Raw genomic sequence first — 25,644 nt, 5'->3', positions numbered from 1 at the left:
GTTGTATCATCAGTCACAAGGGTGGGAAGGCATGCAGCAGGCCAGGGAGCCAACCCATGTGGGCTATCACATCCACTCCTAAATGGGGGGCATCGTTTGACCTCAAGGTGAACGAAAGAAGACAGTAAGAATGCTTACGACAGGTTGGCCACAAGGCCAACCATTGCCAGATCTTTAGGACTATTTATGGGGAGAGGCTCCACTCATACTTGAGTGGACCCCCTTTGAACACACTGTCTGCCCTTGTTTTGAGGGATGCTGGAATGTGGTGGGCTTTAAGGGAGCAGAGATGGTGATCTGCCCAGGTGAGAATGGATATGGTAATCCTGTGCAGAGCCAGGGATCTGACACCATATGTTACCACTGTCATACTGTCTGACCTCACCATGACAGGCAGTACAAGAGTTGGCCTCAACTCCCTCAGCTGAGGGAGTCCGTTAGCAGCATATGGGTGAGGTATGGGAGGTGTAAGCAGTGCTAGCAGACATGATGTAGTGGAAAATATCTTCTGAGACTCAGGATGTTGAACAAAGTTCTTAGCGGTTCTTAAGGTAACCAAATGATCTGTCACACGGAACCATCTGAGTAACCATCATGGGAAACTGTTTTAAAAAGGGCTTGCTCATTCACAAAATACTGATTGGATCAACCACCTGTTTATCATGCCTCTCATGAGAGAAGAGTAAAAACATTTTTTTCCATCGCGAAAAGCCTTTAGTACGGTTCTTTGTTCTTCTTTCCGGAAAAAAATAATTCTCCACTTCTAATATAATTGATGCTATTGCAGTATCTATGCTAACCTGTTGGAGCCGCCATTGCTGTACTCAGTGAGGTCGTCTATCTTTGTCGTCACACACACCTAACATATGTTAACCCCAGCGTTGTTGCTGAACACCATCCCACAGAAAGTTTGCTGATCCAGTGGGGAGTCAGTCAGATCAGACAGTGCAGGACTCAGTGCTGGGGGTCTGATCTCTGATTATTCCGCCTTCCTGCCATATCAGTAAAATTAGATTTTTTTTTATGACTTAACTATTTATCATATGACAAATGAGAATTAGCTAGCTAGTACTGTGGATTCTGTGGGGTGCACTAACTAGCTAATTCTTGCACCGTTGCTTGGTTGTGAATCTGTGAGACAATGACAACTTATTCATTTGAATATAAGAAATGGAAATAAAAAGAGTTGTGGTATTAAATAATAAAAATCTCCTGAAATAAATAAATGTTGAATAATGAAATCAAAGTCCCCCGAGATAAATAAAAGTTGTTTTTTGAAAGACGTCCTTGAAAATTAAAAACCTATTTATTTTTTGAATTGCACTGACTCATTTACATTTATTTATATATTTATTGCCTCGTCATTTTATTCTTGATTTACATAAATATTCATTTCACATGAATATTTATTTATCTACTTATACTATATATATATATATATATATATATATATATATATATATATATATACATATATATATACACACATATATATATATATATATATATATATATATATATATACACACACACACACACTAAAATGGCAAAGATCCTTTTATGAATGTTGTCTTTTGATTTTGTTTATGACAAATGACATGAAATAATAAAAATGTCTTCAATTCACTGTTTGAGATAATCTAGGTTATACGTTTGGATAAAAACATCAACTGTGATATGACAAGGGGATTACGTGTGCACTAAATAAATATTCGTCCTTGTGAATTCGTTATATCAACACTTTTGATCGAATTCGCTCAATACAGAGCCACATCATTTAATGCAATGTATTAGAGAGTTATAAAAGACAAAAAAAAAAATGAATATACAAGTAATAATATATTGCAGAACCCCCCTCAGTATTTCAGAGTGTTGTAGTCCAAGGCGCGCTCAGCGATTTGGCGCTAGAGTGTCTCCCCGTTTACTGTACGCTCCAAAGCAGCTTCTGTAACATAGACACTTTTAATCTTTTAGCTTTTGACTAGGTTTTTTATATATAACCACATGATATTAATGGACAATCATGTCTGAAGAGGAAAAGAAGGTTTCCGACGAACTTTTCAAAGATGTCAAATTCTACGTGGTAGGGGACATTGACCAAAAGGTGAGGCTCTGGACGTTAGCTTCTTGTAGCTAAGTTGGTAAAAAGCTAAGTTGCTAGCACCATTCAGTTTAAATGAGGTGCTGCAGCAGAAGCTAACCAGCTAGCTAACTGGCTGACATGCTACATGAAAACAGTGAGCTTGCTCTTTGGCTAACATTTAAGTATTGAGGCGGTCTCTATATTTTGTCCCGTAAAGTTATGTGTGAGATTGTGTTTATGATACTCGACTTGACTGTGAATATTTTGTTTAGAAGCTAAGTTACACAGCACTGCACTTTTCATGCAGCCCCTTAGCATTAGCTATGAGTTTCGCAGTTGCATAGAAGGTTAGCTGCTAGCTTATTGCCTGCGGTTTATCTGTCAAAGGGCTTGCTAAGCTAGTAATAAAGCCGGCGTTTGTTAGCTTGTTTTTTCTAAACCATGACCGCCCAGCAACCTCAGTGCTGTTCTTATGGGCAGTGAAATACTCTTGTGCACAGAATAATGCACAATGTTATTCTGCATCAACCTGTGACTATCAGCATCTTGCTCAATAGGGCGCCCTTTACTGCGCATGTATCGCCGCTATTTCACTCGTTGGAGCTGGGGACCTGTGGCACAGAGTTGTACTTCCTGCCAAATAGTGATCTTAGTTGCACCTCTCTTTCAGCGTGTTTATATACAGCAGAAGCGACGTATAAACTGCTGTATCCCATTAAGTAATGTGATTTTAACAATGAATGAAACGCAACTTTGTTGTCAAGTAGTACACCAACTTGTGAAGCTATTGCTCAAGCGCAATAACAACATGAGGACTTAACGTCACTGTACAGTAGTTGTCCATAGTGCCTTTTCACTTAAAACCTAAACCAGTGCCTCATTTTGAATTCTGAGGGAGCTGTGTTTCAAACGTTAATGAGTCATATACTCTTTTGGTTGTCTAAAATATGCACAATCCCAGTTTTAATCCAGTGCACTTGACTGGGGAAAAACACCCTGTGTGCATTTGAATACCCATACTACCATGCTGTTTAATATGTCATGAAAAGATTTTTAGTATGTCCAAATACATAGTATGTCATGTGCAGTATATCAAAAATACCAGGATGTCCTAGTTTACGTAAGCCAGCATGCTTTTCTGGCTATCTTGACTCACAAGACTCACTCTGTGTAGTGGAAGATTCGTCACATCGACTGAGCCGCAAACAGATAACTTGACAGCTCACTGATAGCTGATTGCCAAGGCAACAGATGTATAGAAAGAGGGTCAAAGTTCAGGGTGTGATGTAAGAGGAAGTAGTATGTCCCAGTTGTGTGCATACTGCATGCAACTGTATGTACATTTTAAGGGCAGCTGCAGTACCCACTAACAGTAAAAAACAAAAGTATGCAATTTGGAACACACTCTCTCACTGCCATTTCCTTTTCTGCCCGTAGTGTCCGGTCCTTTTGCATTTCAATCCTATTACTGTCTGTATCACATCTAAGATGGCTTCTAGTCTTTCATGTTGAGGCACCTGACTTGGTTTTCTATGGATTTGAAATGCTGCAGCCTTTGAAATCCATTAGTATTTCTTGAATTCTGTGGAAATGCTCTCAATTTCTGAATGTGTTTGATAGACATGTAGTTACTTCTAACTAAATTATCACAAAAGAAAGACGCTGTGACAGTGATTGATTGACATGTTTGCTTCTTTGTTATGAATCATAGCAGCATATTGTGTAGCTGTGTGATAGCTCTGTTTTTTTGTGTGTTCAAAGCAGATCCTCATAACATTCTGTGGCAACTAGCACATACTCAAACTAAATTTCTAGCTGTAGTATCATTTTAAAGCCTTCTATAATTATCATGCTGCAACACCTGTTTAAAGAATTACTTATTTTTAAGAAATTGCTATGAACTTAACTGTTATCGAAGACCACTTTTATGTTAGTGGTTTAGCATTGCTATCAAACACACGACAACACAACAGCATCGGTCTCTAGTGCGACATATAACTTATGTGTTGGTATGGCCGGGCGATGTAACGACTGTACGATATATAGATATATTACTGCCGAACCGATTTCAGACAACTAGCAGCGACAAAAGCCTCCTACTGTGTCACCTCACGTTGCCTGTGTCTTGGCCAAAAAGTTGCACATGAACACACTGCAGACACTTCAACTGACGGCCAACCAGCATGTGCGTTCTGCGCCTGTGTGAGATGAAATAATTCTCCACATCAGCAGAAGGCAGTTTTCTGTAATCATCATCCAAAAGAGAAACCAAAAAATGCTCTTGATCCTAGTCTTGATGCTAGTTAGCCAGTTAGCACATTAACAACACAATCCATTGTTGAAAGAACAGAGCATATTGGCTGGCTATGCCAGTGAACAATAACACAAACCATCAGGAAATGTGTCTGCTAAAGAAATCAGTGGCTAAAGAAAAATGATCTGACCCAATGTAACAAGTTTGTTTCAACCTCACTCCCTCTTGACTTTAGCTCTTGAACTGCCAATCAGAGTGATTTCATTCACCCCCCAGGCGCATAAATTGGAGTCACTGACTCCAAAAAAAGCTGACTAGCGCTGACAAGGGTCAGCGGTTTGGGACGCACCGCAGTGATGAGGGCCATGGGCGCTTTCAACATTGACGAATGGTACACAGTTGGCTTGGTGTTCAAGGCCTTTATACAGAACAGCAAGGCGTCATATTAGTGTGAAATTCCCACCTTAAAGGGGCAAGTATTGACACCAGTTTTGACTGTAGCACTGAACCTTCTGCTGATATTTCAGGTGGTGCAGCTGCTGAAGGCCGGAAAAGGGAAGGAGGTGTCCTACAATGCTCTGGCCACTCACATCATTGCAGAGGACGGGGACAACCCTGAGGTGGGCGAGTCAAGAGAAGTTTTTGACCTGCCTGTTGTCAAGGTAAGGGTTGTGCCAGAGTATGTTCACACCTAACCAAGGTTAGTCTTTGTGTCATTTTTATCAATTTGTCCCTCTATAGTTAAATAGGCGTCTTTTTTCCTTTCCTTTTTTTACCATTTCGTCTTTTTTATTTTGGGTCAAAAGCAGTCCTGCAGCCGGTCACCTTCCCCAAGCATAAATACTAAAAACAGAGGGATAACAAATGAGCATATTTCCCAAAACTATTCCTTTAATGCATAAAATCACAGCATGTTGGAGGTGATCATTTTGTAAGTTTCCTTAATGTTAATTTGAAATCTCAGTCAAATAGTAACAGTTCTAAATTTGTGCTAAATTTATGCTCTTTCACCTATTTTACAAATATTGGTTGTGCTGTTTGTGATTGGTGTCGGGTGGTGATTGCATATGGCTGCGGGTCACTCATCAGGATGGGGAGATCAACTCACCGCTCTCCTCCTGTGACTCTGCTACTTGGCCAGTCAACGTTTTCAAATGTAAACTTTGAGGAAAAGGTGGAGAAGATTAGCACCAACTATGATTCCGACCACATAGATGGACAAGCAAGACCATCTCTGCATCTGTGTCTGCATTGGTTGACGCAACATGGCAAGTGTGGAGAAATGAAACAATGGCTGCGATCCTGGCCACATGGATCTTCTCTGCCAGGCATCCTGCTGGCCATTGTACAGGCATTGGATTATAAACTGGAGAATACCTTGCTCGCATCAGTTTCCAATGGGATATCAGGAACTGTATTGTCCTCTATTTAAAATCTTAGCTAAATGCTGCAATACTGGTCAACCAGGTGATTCTTTTTCTATATGCTGATATGACAGAACAGAGGACTGGGAAGGAAGAGGAGGAGGCTTGTGTTTTATAGTGAATAAGGACTGGTGTCATGTGATAATATTGAAATGCTGTGCTGTTACTGCTTACCTGCTCTGGAGTTGTTGACAACCAGATGCCGAGCGCACTTTCTACCAAGTAAATTTACATCAGTCACTGACACAGAGATCTGCAGTCTGCCATGGCTGAGTGCAGAGGCTGCCCCATTGGATCTCTGCAAAGACCTGAACTGCTCACAGACAAGTAATGCCGACGTTACACCCACAACTGGACACTCAGATCAGGCTAACCTTAAGATGAAACCCCCCGCTTTGGGAAGAGAGACCATGCAGCTATCCTGTTGAGATCAAAATATGTAAATGAACTGCGATGCATGCCCCCAGTGATGTGAGAGTTCATGAAATGATCAGGCCAATCAGAGGCCATCCTACAGTCTGGACTACATGACGCAGTCTGACGCACACGTTCCAGGACACCACTATCACCGTCACTGATGACATCAATGAACTCAGTGAGACTGTGGTGGATTCAATTTGTAAAACAGAAGCAACTGTATCAAAACTACAATTAAATTATTCCACAACCAGAAACCATTAATTATCAGAACCATTCAGGACACTCTAAATACATGCACTGCAGCCAGTCTGGAAACAACAAACAAGAGCACAAAAAGAGGCAAAAATTGATTGACAGGATTACATTTCACTGGAACTGTTTTTTATATGATTTCACCTTTGGGAATTGATTCCATCAATTGACTGATTGAAACCACTTTGAACCAGTGAACCTGAGAGAGAAGTAAATATCAAACATTAACTTATCGCTCTCTCCCTGTTTTTCAGCCGTCCTGGGTGATCCTCTCAGTCAGATGTGGAGACCTGTTACCGTATCCTTCTGCCCGCAATATCTCAAATTGGTGTAATTTGAAGAGAAAAAAACAGAACAGTGTTAATGACAGCAGAATATTAATGTTTAGAACTCCAGAAACTGGAGGGATTCATTGGTCCAGAAGATCATAGAATGTGTGCATTTTATCAAAATGTCACAATAGGAGTGGCATTTTCCTGTGTTTTTCTATAACCATGAACCCCACAGAGTCACTGGATTCTCCCCAGAATCAGGACAGATATTCTTTGGTGTGACAGCTTGTCTTCCCAGGGTAAGTGTGTGTGTATTTGTGTGTGTGAGAGAGCTGTCTTGAAGAAATCCATTTTAATGTTCTCAAGGTCTCAACATGTACATATTGTGAAATTTTGAGAAATATATGTAGACAAGAGAGATAAGTTAAATTACTCTGCAGTAAACAAAGTACATCCATGCGCTCGTACACAGCTTCCAGAAGATCTCAACGCTTTGTGGGCGTACATAACCTTTTATGGAGGAGAATGTCAACTTAACCTCAACAAGAAGGTTACCCACTTAGTAGTCAAGGAACCAAAGGGGGTAAGTGCATGGTCTGTGTATATCTTTACTTTGTTACTGGTCCCACTGTGCTTGTTTTTGCCAAGGACTTCTGTCATGGAGTTATCTGTCGTTAGCGTCACTGCTGAGCTCAGGCTCTTTACACAAACTCGTGATGTAAAAGCATATTTTGTAGAACAAGTGGAAATGAAAGACTGTCATGTTCATCATTATGGACACTTAGAAATACTCACATATTTATTTATTTATTTATTTATTTATTTATTTATTTATTTGCCCTCTAGGCCAAGTTTGAGTGTGCCCTAAAACACCCAGGCATCAAGATTGTCACCCCGGACTGGATAATAGATTCAGTTAAAGGTAATGTTGGTGCTGTTTCAGGTGTAATTATGCATCATTTCACTTTTTAGTTTGCACAGTGTGGTTGGTTTAGATTCTAGGATGTGATTATATGATGTACACAACAATTGTGACTTGTTCCTCTATAAACCTTTTACAGACAAAAGCAGGAAGGATGAGATGCTCTATCACCCCAGACTCACATACGTGGAGCCTGAGGAAGAGGAGGAGAGTGAAGCTGAGTCATACGACCAGCGCTCCCACTCAGATGGAAGCTACAGCCCGCGGCGATCCCGGCTGTCCAGTGGCGGCTCATCTGGTGAGGAGTCCAGCCCCCGCAGACGACCAGGGCCCAAAAAACTGAACTCCATTTCCCCGACGTCTCCCTGCAAACCTGAGCGCCGCAGTGAGCGGATGTTTGATGACTCTGATGATGACTCATCCACAGAGAAGGAGGGCACCAACCTCAACTGGACACCGGCTGAAGTCGTCACGCCAACCCCTCCTATTGCGACTGGCACAGCCAGACGACGAGGCGGGCCACCCGGCAGCAAAGACCCAGTGTCGTCCACAGGCAGCGGGCTGATTAACCTGTGTGCCACTGTTCCTCCTGTACCTGGCAGTGGAGGAGCTCTGCCCGCAGAGGCTCGCTCTGCTGCTGCCGCCATCAGTCACACCACACAGCAAGGTCAGTATGGGAGGAAAGTCCACATGGCTGCATAGTTCCAGCTCTATATCACCGTCAGGCATACTTTAGAAAACCTACACTGTGTGGTAACAAGCATCTGACAAGTTTAAGAGATGCTCTAAATAAAGTCCATGACCTCAGGTTGATGGTACGTCAGGTTGTTTGATGATCATCTGCTGAATCAGTGAGCTGCAGTGGAAATGTCCATCTGAACCCCTCTCAGTTTTTGAAATACAGTAAATAACAAGCTTTGGCCATTTTCTAGCTTTGTCATTTCTTGTGCTGTTCTGATTAGTTGTTTTTGTAGATGTGGGTCTGAGCAGAAGTTTCTGCTGACACTTTGGTCCTAAATTTTGACACTGGCAATTTTTAGTTTCCAAAACTCCACATGGGTCGTCAGTGGACATGTCTCACAGAGAGATCTAGATCACCATTTGGGTTCATGACCAGATATTTAATTTCAACAACATGTGGAATTACAGCTGAATGGTTCATTAAGATACGTCTCTGAAAACATTTGAGGTGAGAAGAAGGCAACACAATTACAAAAACTTTGAATTGCTTAGTTTTACTGGTTGATCTGAGTCTCTCTCTCTCTCTCTCTCTCTCTCTCTCTCTCTCTCTCTCGGTTTATACAATGAATTAAGTTCACGTCTTTTTTCTTTTTTCTTTTTTTTTTTTATAAGTATCTTTTTTACTAGTATCTATATACAGACTCTACATTCAGTGAATGTAGAGTCCCGGACCCCGGAGATCTTGCCTCCGGAAGAAGAGCGGAAAAGCCCTGGTTTCCGGTTTTAGGTTGTTTGTAGTCCGCGCGATATTGACCAGTCATGTTTGAGCCGGCTGCAGTTGTTGCCAGGTTAAACGGTCCGTGCGGTGAACTAACGAGGCGGAACATAATTGGCGTCACTGCAAACTCTGAATCCATCGCAATGGTGCAGCATATTTACTTATATATAAACGGAAGTCCGAAACGGAAATTCGCCTCCTCCACCCAAATCAAAACGGAATGCCAAAAAAAATCAGGGGTCTGCCCCCAGAGGCTGTATCGCCGTCTGCTGGAAGTCAGATGCCGAATACAGCTGATGGATTCCGAGAATGCTTTTTTACTGAAGGTTTCACCTCTTTCTGCTTTTTAGGTGTATCAGTTCCAGAGGGGTGGAGCCAGGCTGCTCGAACCCTCCGCAACATCACCAACAACTCTGACATGCAGCCAGCCAATCGACCTGCCAACGTAGCACATGTAAGAAATCCCAGCAGTGCTCTCGCTGAGTTTTCTCTGCCTGCTGCCACTGAGGCAACTTCTACCTGAGGAGGGGCACTGCCACATTTCATGACGTATCATTCTGATGTTACTGAATATGGACCAGCAATGAGGCCATGGTAACACTGTTACCATGTACATCAGTTCATTCTTTTTAATGTCTTTGTTTTCGTCCTCTGTTGCAGATCATCCAGAATCTGACAGCCAATCAGACCAAGCCATTGGAGCAGCAGACCAATCAGAGCCATGCTCAGACCCCAAACAGTACCAACCCTCTTCTGTTTAATCAGTCCAAACTGCCCGGCCAGCCCCTCACAGCAGAGCAGCAGCAACAGTTACTGCAACAGCAACAGTCACACCAGGCTGCACAGCAACAACACCAACAGTTACCGCAGCAACCGCAGCATCCTATGATGCACCTCCAGCAGCAGCATCAGATGATGCAGCTACATCACCAACAGCAACAACATCAACAGTCACAAGTCACACAGCAGCAAGGGTTTGCACAGTTACCCCAACAGCAACAACAGTTTCTGCAGCAGCAGCAGCAAATGCACCAACAGCAGATGTTTTCCCAGCAGCAGCAGCAGCATGCGTTCTCCCAGCAGCAGCTGCGGCCTCAGCAGCTCCTGCGGCCTGGTTTACAGCAGCTGCAGCAGCAACAGGCACTACAACAACAGCTCCAGCAGTTCCAACAGCAGCAACAGCGAATGCAGATGTTACAGCAACAGCAGCAACAGCAGAATCAACAGCAGTTACACCAACAACATCTACAACAGCAGCAGCAGCAGCAGCAGCATTTCCTACAACAGCAGCAACACATGCAGCAGATGCAGCAGCAGCAGCAGCACCACCTGCAGAATCAGCAACAGCAGCAGGCTGTGCAGCATCAGAACCAGCAGGTCCTACAGCAACAGCAGCAGCAGCAGCAGCAGCAGCAGCAGCACCAGACAACGCTGCAGCCTCAGCTCCAGCAGCCTCCTCACGTCTCCCAGCTGTTTGGACACGAGCCAGGACAAGAAAGTGAGTACACCCAGAGTCAATGTGGAAGTTTACTTTGGTCACTCCAGGCCCTACTGTTTCATATATTTACATTAAAACATTGGTTCAGAGTGAAACCCTAACCCTAACCCAGATCCAGTTATACTGACATAATTCCGAGTCAGGTTCAGCCCTACTTGACATTTGAATTGAGTGACCACATACAAAGTTAAGGTGACAAATAGTAGTGTTTAACTGTTCTGCTACACAGACCCTGGACAGGGTAGGTCATTATTTTGCAAAAGGTTTTGAGATTTATCCAGCATGCTGACCACTTTGGAAATGCTCTCATACTGTGTGTGAAAAACATTGCCTAGTGTACATATAGGGCCAAAATAGTCTGTTCAATCACTTAAATGTGGAGTTTTTCTCTGTTATGGACCTTTTTTGACAATAAAAACCTATCTGAGAAAATTCTGTCACTGATTTTAGAACCTTCCTCCCTAATTTAATTTCTAAAATTGGTTTGGGACTCAGTTCTCAGTGCAGGTCCATTAAAAAGGTCTTGTCAGATGTTTTTCTTGAACCTGCAGATTCACTTGTGTACTTTCTTTTTATTCTAATTCTCAGTTCCACAGGATGGCTTCCTGCTAGGCTGTGTGTTTGCTATTGCTGACTACCCAGAACAGATGGCTGACAAACAACTCCTGGCCACATGGAAGAGGGTAAGACAGTTACTGAGTCACACAAAACAAGCAAGAAGTTTGTCATTCTCCTTCCATTTAGAGCTGCCTGTGATAAATAACCAGCAGCTTATGTTAATGATTAAACATACTGCATGCATGATGAATATATTCAACATGTGTTTAAAAAAGACAGAAATATTGCAGAGCGCTGGTGCCCTGAGAGCTCAATGCATTGCGAATTTAAAAAACACTGGAAAATAAATAAAACACAAGCAAATGAAGAAATATCACCAATGTCACGACACACGCAGCATTTAGAAAAAGTGCTGCAAGAAGCTCACAACACAACAGAAACTATTCCAGGCGATACTAAAGCCCAGTTCCGACCAGTGATTTGGAAGAGATGAAACCATTTCAGAACGTTGCAGTGAAAAGTTGTAGCGGTGTGAACTGGTCGGTCTGAGCTCAACTCAAGCCCGCTGATGGTGTCACCTGCAACTCAGCTGGTCAGATCTCCGGCACCTGGTTTTAAAACATAAAGAACGTCACCTGTTTCTACAGCCCATCGGCTTGTAGTGAAGTCCACAGGTAAAGTCAAAATGACTACAGACGGAGTGTTCGCTTGCTGCACAGGTGCTCTGTCCCAGCCGAGCCCTCCGTTTCCTTCCTCACGGTGTGTGGTGTTGGATGGTGGGTCGCTGCTGCTATCTGTATGTGCTTATATCCCTTCACACACACATATTCTCATTGACTGATTAATTGGCACTGCTTATTTATATTATTGTGGTGTATTGATTATGAATACAGTCAATCTGATGTTTGTTTTGTTTCTGTTTTTGCCAATTTCATCACTCCTACAATTGCAGCTGTAGCCAGTATCTCACTATCACTATCCTCATTCATATTTTAACAGGTTACAAATAATATTCAGCCACAAAATAAGCCTGAAAAGCTGGAAATCAGAATGGAAATACAGAGAGTTGTTGCATAGAAATGATACACTGTCTCATCTAGTTGCATTAGTGTGAGCCATCAGGTTTTTAGAACACTGCAGAATGGTGCATTGCAAGTCATTGACTGTTTCAACTTGTTTCATCCCGAATATTTGGTCTGAGCTGGGCTTAAAAGGTGATGCACATAGCTTGGAAATACTTGCAGTTGCCATGGTTATTGGCTCATGAAGTAATTGAAATCTGGTGTAGGAAAATAGGCTAAAATGTATTTTTTTGTTTTGTTTTGTGTATTTTAACATTGTGATCATGATTCAGATATGATTGCAGATATCTACTGTTAACATAGCCTAGTGTTAGCCTTTTGCGTATTATTAGCTTGCCAATTTAAATGATTCAGAAATAATTACAAAGCAGGCTCAGTTTATGTTAGCTGAGTGGCTAACACTAGGTTAACAACAGAGATCTTCAAAATCAAAATTATCTCAATCATGGTCACAATGTTAAAAAACAAAAAAACAACAACCCAAAAAACAACTACATTTTAGCTCATTTCCAATGCCACTGATAGACTGTTGACTTCAATTACTTAACAAGCCAAGAACAAGCCGTGTGCATCACATTTTAGTGTCCCCAGAAACAGTTTCTGTTGTGTTGCGAGCTTCTTGGAGCGCTTTTTCTAAATGTTGTGCATGTGTTGTCAAATTGGTAAAGATGTTTCTCTGTTTGCTTTTGTTTTGTCTATTTGTATGTGTTTATTTTAATTTGCGGTGCACTGAGCCTTTGGGCCACTGTACTGAGCAGCAAAGATAAAGGAATAAATGTTGTTCATATTTATTAAACCCCTCCCTCAGGTCATCCAGGCGTGTGGAGGTGCTGTTGACCCCACCCTGACCAGCCGCTGCACACACCTGCTGTGTGAGAGTCAAGTCAGCACCATGTATGTACAGGTAAGAATATGTGCTATCTGAACATACACCACTTTATTAAGTACTCTACCTCTGTGCAGCATGCAATGTGATGTGTATGTATATTGATATTGACATACACACTGCAAACCTACAGAAATTGGAAAGAAGTTTATTGCTAAGTAGGTTTTCACATACAAGGAATTTGCCCTGGTGTCATTCTGCTGGAGTTTTTAGCAGAATGTAAATACAGGCTACTCCTGTTGCACAAAAAATTAACAAAATATACTGGCCTCACGGGAAAAAAAGCACCTGCAGGTGGACTCATCCCCACCTCAGATGCGTCCAATGAGTGTGGTGACAGATGCTTGACAGATTGATGATTGGAGGTGCAGCTGTTGGTGTACAGGGACAAGAGTAGAGAGAAAAGTGCACATCCTTGAGAAGAAATGGTGCATCAGGTATCAAGAAGACAAAGAGATCACAAAGAAAACATGCTGACAGGAGAGTGGACTGACTGTCTGAAAGCTGAATTTACAGCTTTAGGAAAAGGGCGAGTCTACTGAAAATACTGACTGAAGAGCATGAAGAATGTCATGCAGGTCTTGATTTAGTTTAGTTTAACCAAGTTTGATTCAGTTTGCCCAAAACATGCTGTCTTTGTCACTGTTGTTGTTTGTGGTGTTTTCTCGACCAGGCACTCAGAGAGGGAAAGCGCTGTGTAACAGCCCACTGGCTCAACACTGTACTGAAGAGGAAGAGGATGGTTCCTCCTCATCGGACTTTACATCTGCCCTTCGCCTTTCCTCCTGGAGCCAAACCCTGCTCTCAGCACGTAGGTCCAACTGACAGAAATAAGCTACTTTGGTTTGCTTAGTCATGCTACCCGCCTGAGATCTGTTGATGTATTGGATAAATGCACTGGCAGTAAAAAAAAAAGTGCATTAACATTTACACATCAAGGATTTTTTTTTTGCCATTTTATTCTAATGTTTTCTCAGAACTTGGCAACTCCCACTACCCATCTTGTTTAACCAGATTAAATTCTTAATGAGATTCAGATTTCAATAAGGGCCCTCTGGCCCTCCCAGAATACCTTCACAGGGAGGTGTACTAACCAGCGACCTGAAGCATTTCAATTTCACTGAAATATGAAAGGACATAATTTGGTCTGTCGATCATAGGCATCTATATTCAGTTCTCTTGTCATAAAGAACCCAGGATACTTTGCCGATTTTCAACCAGTTCTGTATCACCATGGTGTGGGAGTTTGTTCTTTGCTCCCTCTCATACTAGCACAAAGGGAACTCCACGCCTGTGCCATGAGCGAAAATTCAGGTGACGATGAAACAAAATGAAGTGTTTTGCGTCATCTGGCAGAGCTTTTGAAGCTGGCGAAAGGGGGGCTGTTCACACCATTCATCTGCACACACTCCCTACACTATGGTGATATAGACCTGGTTAAAAATCAGCAAATAATTCCTTTAAAGTCCGTCACGTGGGGCAGCAATGGTAGTTTTTTTAACCATTGCTAGATGTCATGCTCCACAATTGACCTATGGCTAAACCACGCCCCCCTCCACTCACTCAGACAAACTATGAACATTCAGTGACCGGTGCTATGGCAGGTGTCACAGTACACGGCATTTCGCAGGAGGCAACTGATGATTTTTGGAGACATATCGATCAGATGTCATTGAGAAGTAACCAAAAGGGCCTAAACTATGCATTGGAGGGATATATTAATCATTTTATTGTTGAGAAGGTCGATGAAAAGCTTAAATTACAAGCCAAAAAGCCAAAGTCCCAGTGTAAGCATGATAAACCTCATCTTGTTGCCGTCACCATCAAAGACAACAAGATAGAGGATCAGCATTCATGCACTCAGTTTAACTAGAGCCCTTTGGACAACAGCTAACAATGATGTACGATCACCAAAGAACAAAACTAGAACAAAACAGGCTAATGAACTCCCAGCAAACAAGGTGACATGATGAACAACACAGCTAGGAGCTAACGTTAGGCTAACTTTAGCTAATGTTAGCTAGAGATGTTAAAGATAACTTTATATTTCTTTCCAGCAAAGTGACAATATGTTGCCTCAAACACAATTTTGACTTACCTTAGAACAGATGTAGACATCATTGTTAATCTTATTCACGTTGAGTTGATGTTGTGGTGTAACGTTACCACACAGCTTTATCCAAAGGAGACACTTCTCGGTTGAGATGTGGTTTAGGAAAGGGTAAAAAATACACCCCGTCGCCCAGCCTCTCAGGATACCTTGTGTCGGAGTTGCATGTACCCCATGCACACCATTTGACCATTTTTAAACTTCAAATCTCAGAAAAAGCTCATAAAACCGAACAAAACTGACTTTCTGTAATGCATTTCAGTGAACGTCCAGGCAGAGAATGTCTGAGTGTATGGGAATGGCTATATGCGCAGTGATTGGCTCATCACGTTTGAGGGCAGGGCTTAGCCATAGGTCAATTGGCTGCAACCCTACCTCAGAGTATGCTAGATCTGTCAGGCTGATGGAGCCAGCAGAACTACATCACTAACAAAGAGCAGAGGTGCAGTCCTAATGTCACCAATCTGGACACACTCCAGGCTCACACTTGATTCTGTCAGAATCTATCTGACAGAATCAGTGACGAGGCACAGCCTTGACCCAAAACTCATTCATTCATTCATCTTCTAATCGCTTCATCCTCTTGAGGGTCGCGGGGGGGCTGGAGCCTATCCCAGCTGACATCGGGCGAGAGGCAGGGTACACCCTGGACAGGTCGCCAGACTATCGCAGGGCTGACACATAGAGACAAACAACCATTCACACTCACATTCACACCTATGGACATTTTAGAGTTATCAATTAACCTAGCCCCCAATCTGCATGTCTTTGGACTGTGGGAGGAAGCCGGAGTGCCCGGAGAGAACCCACGCTGACACGGGGAGAACATGCAAACTCCGCACAGAAGGGCTCCCACGCCCGGACCCAAAACTCATTTAGGATAATACTTTTAAATTATATTATTCTTACACTCTGGAACTGACAGTCATTTCTATCATTTTCAATGTCTTATTTCTTTACCATTGTATGTTTGTGATGTCTGCCTATTATCTCTGTCCTCTAACCTTTAATCTGTTGTTGACAGATTATATCAGTGACAGGTTTTGTGGATGCTGACAGGGATGACCTGAAGTTGATGGCCTACCTTGCTGGTGCCAGATACACGGGATATCTGTGTCGCAGTAACACTGTCCTCATCTGTAAAGAGTAAGATTTGGAGAGATGGATGAGCGCTTGTCTGTGGTATCATTTGTAGCACTTGTAGCAGAGGATAGATAACAAGATCTTACTGTTGTGATCAAATTGAAAACAGACTTGTAAAAAGAACAAAATTGAGTCTATGTGTTGTGTATCAAATATTAGGATTTGCACCATCAGTTCAGAATGTTTTCTGCCACCTGGCCATGTTGGCCTGTGCGGGCCCAGGTACAGTGTTGTTGATATGGCCCTTTTGCTGCTCTCTCCTCAGACCCAGTGGGCTTAAATATGAGAAGGCAAAGGAGTGGAAGATCCCATGTGTGAACGCCCAGTGGCTGTGTGATATACTGCTGGGAAACTTTGAAGCACTAAGACAAATTCAGCACAGCAGATACTCCATCTACACGCACCCCGAACCACTGGTGCCTAATCCACAGCTGGTCCAGAACCTATTGGGTACATACAGTTGAATATACCATTATTAAAACAGAGTGATTTTATGTTGGATATTGAGGTAAAAAGTAGACATATATAGTATATGTACTATATGCTGGTCTTGGCAATATGTTAATATTATATCAATGTCATGATATGAGACTAGATATCGTCTTATGTTTTGGATATCATGATTTTAAAGGCTGCATTACATTATGCCATTTTTCGATTTTTACCAGACTGTTCTAGCTGTTCTATTATTTGTCTTTACCATATAAAATTATGGATGTAGCCACCGTGATGTGATGTAACCCACTGGTTTGCGGACTTCTATTCTGAAGCCTCAAGTGTAGAATTTTGGCATCTTGTCTTTTTTTATGCCAGAAGTGACCATATTTAGATGAGAGGGGGGAGATAACTCTAACGCTAGCCTGGGTAGCACAATGCATTTACAGCTGTGGTTACCCATGACAATGCTAAGACGAATGCTGTTTGTAAAAAATAGCAAAAAGCAAAACATAGCCTTCAAAGCAGCAAAACAAAATGTACTTACTTCAAAAACTGAACATCCCACTCCTGAAAGTTTTTTTTTCTAGCACAACCAAACACTGAACAAGACTCCAACACAGCATTGTTGATATGGTACCAAGTTGTCAATGGACAGCACCCACCTGTTACTCAAAGTGACCACTCAATTAATAATGTAAATTAAAACCATAATAACCATCCTCAAGTGGCCATTAGAGGAACTGCAGTTTTTGGCACTTGTGTTTTGGCCTCATTATATACACATTACTGATGACTGTTTATCAAAAATCTCATCATGTAAATATATTGTGAAAACACAATTGTCAACCCTACTATACCATCACAATAGTGATGTCAGAGATATTGTGATATTTGATTTATTCCATAACATCTCTCAGCCCTTACTGTATGTATTTCTACATGACATGAGTATGAGTAATGAAAACGCCTTAAGTTTGATATTGTATCTAAAGGATATTTGAAAATAAGTGTTTCGGTTGTAATTGCCAGATGCTTTTTGCCTTTGTGTGTGTGTGTGTGTGTGTGTGTGTGTGTGTGTGTGTGTGTGTGTGTAAATTAAACTGTGCTGCTTCTGTTTTCTCCGTAGCTGCCTGGAGAACGCCGATTAAAGTATCTTCCGAAGCTTTGGCGGTGAGTTTGTTGAAGTGCTGTTTCATGACATGAATGCCACAGTGTGCTTCACACTTTCTTCTGTTTGTTGTGTCAAAAAACAGCTCAGTCATTCATTGACTCATTCTGTTTTCGTTGCTGTTGCTGTACCTATATGCAAAGCAGCCTAACATGGCTCCATCTGAAATGATGACATTTTGTTGCTCTACTGGAGAGTAATTGAAAGTATATAACTGAGACTAAAAAGATCAGTTTCCCATGAATCATCCGTCTTACATACCTGCTTTTAACAACTTAAACAACTTGGGGAGAGATCAGTTTCCTTTGAATGCTACCCTTAAACTTTTTTGTTTTATCAATCATATATTCAGTGCAAATTTATTTGTATTTTGTTTTACAGCTTGCACTAGTTCCAAATATAACTACTCTCCAAACCAAAAAATATTAGACCTTGAATTTGCATATACTTTATGCCCACCATACACTAAAAGACTTCAAATACTAAAGTGTGACAATTACATTGTCCTGTGTCTTAAACATACTAAACTCCAAAAACACAATTAAGTATTTAAGTAGGAGGAGACTGTGAGAATGGGAGGCAAAGCTTTTAAAAATGAAGGTCTCTCACTAAAATAAGTACTGGTTAGTGGATCAGGTACATGCTGAATTAAACACAGACCCTTGTTCACTCCACAGCCCCACTAGTTTCCCCTCCTTTTCCACAGTGCAAACAAATAGAGACTTATTCACATTCTTGTACCTCTCCGGAGTCCCCTTTATTTTACTGTCTGCCTGGTTTGCTGCTTCTTTTTAGCTGCTGGAGAGACCGTATCTATTGGTTGTTGACGTAATTGAACTTCAGTATTTGCATGTCAGAACATCAACATGAGATAAAGACTGACTTAAAACAGCTCAGACTAATTTTTAGGACCACCTGGCACCAAATGATTAAGATCATAGGAGCGCTCACTAACTTAGGGAAAACTGTCATGATTTTAATCCGACCTTGAAAATTGGTCTGTGACAGTGAAATAGCTTGAAAAGTTGTTTGGTATAAGGCTGGCATTGCTCTGTGCTTGTAGATGGTGGTGAAATCTGCTGCTGACAAAACTTTTCCCAATACTTTTATGCCAGTGTTAATTATGTTGCCCTTTATAAATTGCTGGCTTAAATGTAGAGCTTGAAAACGTTTGCTTTCACATTACTCAAATATGAAAGACAAAGCCGTCCATGGTGTGACCCACATGTACAGTGAATGTAAATAGATTGACCCAGAGACCAGATTTGATGTAATGCTTGTTAGTGTATGAAAATTATTCTGTCAGTAGAGATAGTAAAGGATAGATGCTGTGCTACCTGTGTTTGTGCTGTGTTGGCTCATCTGTTGTTCCCTGTTATGGCTGTGTGGTGTTTAGAGTCTCCAGCTGCTCCAGAAGCAGAAGATAACTGACTCCACCAACCAGCCTGCAAACAAGAAGGCCAGGTCAGTATAGCAGACCTGGGAACAGGCAGTTTGTCAGTGTAAAATGGCAGAGTTAAACCAAACATCAACTGTCGAGATAACTGTGTCCGGATTATATTGTAAGTGTAAGTACTATTGTTTGTGTGTGCAGACTGGAAGAGATCCAGTCCCCCAATAAGAAGCTTCCTCCGGAGTCCACTCCCCGAGTCATGTTCACAGGTTTTGAGCCCATGCAAGTACAGCAGTACACAAAGGCAAGTCAGCCTGATCACTCACTCAAACACCATGTGTATCATTATGTCTTTTCTTGACACTTGTATCCACATTAGCATCAGACCTCACAAAGCCCCACTATTTAAACAGAGCAGTGTACAACCATCAGACAGGATACTACTGTTACACTCACTCATGTCATCCAGTGCTTTAATGAGGTCACACTCAGTACGTTTACATGCAGCTTGAGAAAATTGAATTATTGGCTTAGTCCAACTGAAAACGGACTTTTAAATGCATGTAAACATTGAAAATAGAACTATTGCTGCATGTATCCACTTAGTCCATCAGGAGTCGGACTCAGCGTTTTATGCATGCACCACTATTTCTTTTGATGGCTTTCACCTGGAAGAAGAAGGAGAGAGAGCAGTAACTGCCGGAAAAACAAACAATCAAACAAAAAAACACTGTGGCGACCGAGAAGCAGAAGATGCACTTCTGGACAGACGAGGAAACTACATCCATCTCCGTCACCTTCATTCGTCGGTAGCTTCTTTTTCGAGTCAACTGGAACTAGTTGAGTATGCATTATATTAAAAAGGACACAGTGCCGCCTGTCGAGGCGGAGTCAGACGTACTTGGTCAGAAATTCGATTTTCTCTTCTGCATGTATACTCAGACAAGACAAGAAATCCGACTTGACTGATTAGCCAAGCTATGAGCTTAGCTCAACTACTGCATGCATGTAAATGTACTGACTGTCTCCTGCTGCTAAATGTTTCCAGTGTTTGATGGTTTCCCTTCCCTGCAGAGGTTACATGCTTTAGGTGGAGAAGTAGCAGACAGCAGTCAGAAAGTCACTCACCTGGTGGCCAGTAAGGTGACCCGCACTGTCAAGTTCCTCACCGCCATGTCTGTGGTCAAACACATCGTCAGTCCAGAGTGGCTGGAGGAGAGCTGGAGGAGCCAGAAGTTTGTGGGTATGTGTGACTTTGTGTGTTGTGGGTCAGGGCTGATACTGCTGACAATCCAAAAAATGATTTAAAAAATATTGATGCAAGCAGCCATATAGGGTTCAAACCCTTTTGCTCTCAATAGAAGTAGACAGCTCTATTGACAAAATCAGCAGCAAGTGGGTTTCAGGCTTCACATAACTGTGCAAACAAACTTCATTTGTCTAAAGAAGGAGTGAGACCATTCACATTTTTTATGCCTCTGTGCTGGCAACAGCCGCGGTCAGAGGCATTATGTTTACAGGTTGTCTGTCTGTATGTACATATGTCCACCTTACTGTACGTTCACACCAAAAGCGACCAGAGCTTCCAAAGCGGAAGTCATTAATTTTCAATGAGAGCCCAGCGACTTGGGCGACTTGGTCATCAGCTGCGCGTCTTGGGCGACTGGAACAGCTCCGGAGGGGAGTTAAAACTTGTTTAACTTTATGGTAATGAGCTCTGACACGGTTCGGCGGCAACCAATCGGAATGCTGATGTGCTTGAATGAAGAGGGTAACTTTGGTTACATGGCTTGTCCTTTATGATGTGTCGCTGTTCAGTTACAGACACCAAAATAAAAAGAATGAGGCTTGGGACCGCGTTGCGGAGGTAGTTGGTCACCCTGGTAAGTTTCAAAGTGTGTAATGTTAGTAATAGAGGAGAGAATTGCAGGCTAATGTTGCGACGTAGCATGCAGGTCTTCCTTGCTTGGTTTGAATGGGATGACATACGTTTTCTGTTTTCATTGACCAAACATAATTTTCTGTAGTCCAACTATGAGCTTTTTGACTGGACAACAGCAAGCAGCAACTACGCTGCTTTGAAGCCAGTAGTCCGCTTTGCAGCTCCTTTAAATTGACAAGCACGATCAAATGTTCAATGATTCACGTGATGAGCGACTAGAGCGACCAAAGCTGCCACAAATATTTTTGACAGTCGTGCCTCTTGGGCATCCACAAGACTTTGCCTCTTTGGAAGCTTTTGGTTTGAATGTACAGTTATGCTTGTGAACACCACAAGGGAATTTTTTCAAATTTTGCACAAATGTCCACTTGGACTTAACAATGAACTCATTTAATTTTGTCAGAGGTCAAGGTCACTGTAACATAACTCAAGAATTCACATGCTAATAATTATGACAAAACTTCACACAAATGTCTAACAGGACAGTGAATGACAGTGACGGTGAAAAGTGATGACACATTTTATCCAAAAGGTTTAAGGTCAGCTTCACTGTGACATCATAATGTTCTGTATAAAACCCCTTTCTGGCCATTATTCAGTGTCATAACTCAGGAACTGAAGGGGAGACATTTGGTCAGATACTGAATTGGTGACACTAATCTTGGGTGACCACCAAACTGTGCTGATTGTGCAGATCTTCTGTGCTGCAGGGGGGAAGATGTGTGTGAAGCATCTATGTTTTCATAGACATGGATGTAAACTGTAACAGAAACTTGACTGATACATGGAGGCATACAACCACAGGGCGGTAATTCTAGTTTTATCATAACAATTTATTTCAGTAATTGCACACTAAAAGTTTTGCCTAACGTTCCACCATTTTCCCTTTCCTTGTCAGATGTTAATAAAACTCGGTGAGTGCGTTCAGGACTTAGTGCTGGGTGGACATCACTTACAGTTGTGTAACCAAGTTTCGTGTCTCTAACTTGTTCCAGTCCACAGTAAATTCAGCAAAAGCGTAATAGAGCATATGACTCTAAATAGACCACACCCACATGTACCAGTCAGTATGACACTTCAGATCTTGGCTAATACTTAATCTCCAGAGCAGGAGCACTAAATTTGGAGAAATTCTGTCCACCAGGTTTTGTTGTACATGTTTGTGGCATTTGTGCCAGCACAAACTCATTAGTGTTGTTCCCATTCAGGGTTTGAACCCTACTAATCCTGGGTTTCAGTATGCCTTTTTCATTTCGAGTCTGTTTTCCTACTGAAAAGACAGGATTTATGAAATTAAAGTATAAATTTAAAATGTATTTTACTTTGATTTCATTTGTCTCACACAGTAGTGACTGAGCCTTCTGTGTGTCTGTGTGTCTGTGTGTCTTTGTGTGTGCGTGTTGCAGATGAGCAGAGCTATATTCTGAGGGATGCAGAGGCGGAAGTACTGTTTGCCTTCAGTTTGGAGGAGTCACTAAAGAGAGCCCACAGTGCACCCCTCTTCAAGGTTAGATTCACACTCCCACAAGTTCACTCTGAAACCAGTTGGACTGGAGTTTTAACCAGATGGAAAGAATGAATCAGGCAGATGATACTGTATTGTTATCGAGGTTATTCTCACTGGTTGAAATACTGGAAAGAGCTTACACAGTGGTGAAAATTTGTAAAGTAGGATTGGCTCAATTGAATGAATTTTGTCGCTGTCCTTCACTGCCTCACTGGCTCTCTGTCTGTTTCATGTGATGGGTGATGTAGGGGAAGTACTTCTACCTCACCCCAGGGATCTGCCCCAGCCTCAGCACCATGAAACCCATCCTGGAGAGTGCTGGTGGAAAGCTGCTGGCCAAACAGCCCTCCTACAGAAAGATCATGGAGCATAAACAGAACAAGGTCCTTCAAATACCTACAGTTCTTTAGTGCTGTGTCTTTAATGTCCGCTGTCATATCCTGTCATGTCCTTAAAAACACTGATTCTTCTGGGAGATGTTTTTGATATGCAGCAAAATCAGGTTGCTGTACCAGTTAAGGGTTTATAAGCCTCTAGGATTTTTAACCAAAGTTCTCACAGCCACAAGAATCATGATGGTAACATTTATGTTCATATCAAGTTTCATAATAAAACAAACTCAGTAACACATATTAGTATAACTTGATTAGATAAGATTGAAAAAATGGATGCTAAAATATCTCTGATAATTCGACAATAGTTTGACTTCATTTTGTTTATTTATTTAAAAAATTCTAACGATATGTTGGTCTTTTGTTGCAGAACCTTCCAGAAATCATTTTAATATCCTGCGACAATGACCTCCATCTCTGTAGAGAATACTTCTTGAAAAACATTGGTAAGACACACACTCACACAGATCCACATACACTCACAGTGTGAAGTGTTGTCCACACCAATAGTTGTAGGAAACAGTTCTTGGTATGGATTGTGCTTTCCTCCCATTTAAATGCTGAGTATTGTACTCTATTAACAAGCAATTACAAAAAATAGTCAAGAGTAGGGATGCCCCGATATGATCTTTATGATCAATATTGGGGTCGCTCCAGCTAAAGTTAAGCCTTTCAAAATCTTATCCTTTCTTTACTGCACTTCTTCACTGTAATGTCTTGTGTTTCTTTACTGCACTCATTTCTTACTCTACTGTATTTCTTAATTTTTTTGTTTTTTGTCCATCTCATCCACCTAGTGTTGCAGACATTGTCCTGTACAACAGTCTACAGAGCAGAATTTCACTCATAAATGAATGAAAACTAGTATGTGTGTTTGTACGCATTGGTGCAAGTGACCCTGAGTTCTGAGACCCAGATTTAGCAAAGAGTCGTGGAGAGATGAGTGTGTCTGTAAAGCTGATGTTCCATTTAAACTTATGCTGATGTGTTTTTGCTGCTGCCTGTGTTGTCCAGATGTCCACAACGCTGAATTCATCTTGACAGGAGTTCTCACCCAGAAACTGGACTACGACTCATATCCTTTACAGCAATGACAGCTCAGGACAAAATGCTTCTTATAAGACCATTACTGCTGCTATAGCATGATAGCACCTATGGATTACACTAAGTGGAGCCATACTGTTATTAAACATGAACAGCCGTCCAATTTTTTGCATATTATATAATTAATATAAAGGATACATTATGTACACAGATGTTATCACACATGTACACATATGAGAGTTCAGCTTTAGAAGGATATTTGGTTAGTGAGATACTGGCTACAGTTGCATTTCGGCATCGGTTCAGAAATGTCATTTATCATTAATCAAAATGTTTATTAATAACGCTATGTTGACAGAACGAAAGAGGCAGAATTCAAACAAAAGGGCAGTGCAGCATCCGAACAGTCTACAGTGTGGACACGCTGGAGTTAACAGTTGAATTATATTTAGAGTTTAAGAAACTCCACTGTAAAAAAAAATAAATGTTTTTTTCTCATTTTTTTAAGTTTAAAATGTTTGTTAGGTAATCCTCTTAAATCATGTTAAATAATTGTGATCTCAGCATTGACCAAAATAATAGTGATTATGATTTTTGCCATGATGGAGCAGCCCTGCATCATACCCATTAGTTGTGTTACCTCTGTGACAGCTGTGACATGTGCTGCAGACAAAAATGAGTTTCCTTGACAGTCACACGTATAAGTTCACTTGATGGTGAAGCAACAATGACATGACAGGATGAAGAGGAGGAGGAACAGATCAGGAAACCACCTGTGTACAGTCCAGCCACACTGACTTTTCTATGTTTTTATTTCTGTGCATAGATCTCCAGTCATTTTGTAGCTTTTTGTTACCTGTTTGAGAATAAATAAATGGATGTTATTTTTATGAAACGAATGTTTAAATTATAGAAGATTTTAACTTTTTTCTGTTGTTCAAATAGAATGTGTAAAGGCTTCAGCTCGTACACGCTGCTTTTTGGAATAAAAACTGTACTTTATGTTTGTGAAAAATCTCTTTGCTTTTTGTTGCTTTTTTATCATGTCCAAGCTTAAAAAACATTGTGCCTCATGCAAGAAACGTTATACGAACAAATTTTCTCATAGTTTTGTTCGTATCCATAAAGTGTTCTTATTTTGTTAAAGTTGACTGATTTGTGGGAATTCCCAATGTTTTCCTTTTTTTGCTCCTCTCTTCGGTAAAGTTCATTTTGCAAGTGGTTGAGAGCACTCTTGGAAAGATAGGAGGAAACATTTTGTTTTCACAGTCCGCAAATTGCTTATCCAATGTGAGGGGGAAAAAATTGAGATACAGTACAGGCCAAAAGTTTGGACACACCTTCTCATTCAATGCGTTTTCTTTATTTTCATGACTATTTACATTGTAGATTCTCAC

General features: G+C 41.4%; 1 protein-coding gene across 2 annotated transcripts; it reads left to right on the top strand.

The window, feature by feature from the left end:
• The first annotated feature begins 1,827 nt into the window (after positions 1-1,827).
• Positions 1,828-25,234, top strand: paxip1 (PAX interacting (with transcription-activation domain) protein 1). Of its 2 annotated transcripts, XM_049599371.1 has the most exons (23): positions 1,829-2,104; positions 4,865-4,999; positions 6,688-6,731; positions 6,941-7,004; positions 7,178-7,288; positions 7,552-7,627; positions 7,767-8,294; positions 9,437-9,540; positions 9,747-10,584; positions 11,173-11,267; positions 13,033-13,128; positions 13,784-13,921; positions 16,245-16,366; positions 16,629-16,813; positions 17,928-17,971; positions 19,366-19,433; positions 19,564-19,666; positions 20,437-20,605; positions 22,711-22,811; positions 23,060-23,194; positions 23,574-23,649; positions 24,218-24,278; positions 24,946-25,234. In XM_049599371.1, the coding sequence occupies exons 1-23, from the start codon at positions 2,024-2,026 to the stop codon at positions 24,959-24,961; spliced, it is 3,390 nt and encodes a 1,129-aa protein (XP_049455328.1). In that variant the 5' UTR covers positions 1,829-2,023; the 3' UTR covers positions 24,962-25,234. The 2 variants fall into 2 exon arrangements, with proteins under 2 accessions (XP_049455327.1, XP_049455328.1); XM_049599370.1 differs by lacking the exon at positions 24,946-25,234 and having other exon boundaries at positions 1,828-2,104; positions 24,218-24,297.
• Positions 25,235-25,644: the final 410 nt, after the last annotated feature.

The sequence above is a fragment of the Epinephelus fuscoguttatus genome, linkage group LG15 (genome assembly GCF_011397635.1).
Source record: "Epinephelus fuscoguttatus linkage group LG15, E.fuscoguttatus.final_Chr_v1".
NCBI lineage: Eukaryota > Metazoa > Chordata > Actinopteri > Perciformes > Serranidae > Epinephelus > Epinephelus fuscoguttatus.
Note: the sequence above shows the minus strand (reverse complement) of the source record. Positions and strands in the feature narration are given on the sequence as shown.

Bases quoted from the DNA above. Each gene is read 5' to 3' on its own strand.
- paxip1 (XM_049599370.1), top strand. From the start codon at position 2,024: ATGTCTGAAGAGGAAAAGAAGGTTTCCGACGAACTTTTCAAAGATGTC. The intron at 7,005-7,177 runs GTAAGTGTGTGT...GCTCGTACACAG, and splicing joins TGACAGCTTGTCTTCCCAGG to CTTCCAGAAGATCTCAACGC. The intron at 7,289-7,551 runs GTAAGTGCATGG...TTTGCCCTCTAG, and splicing joins TAGTCAAGGAACCAAAGGGG to GCCAAGTTTGAGTGTGCCCT.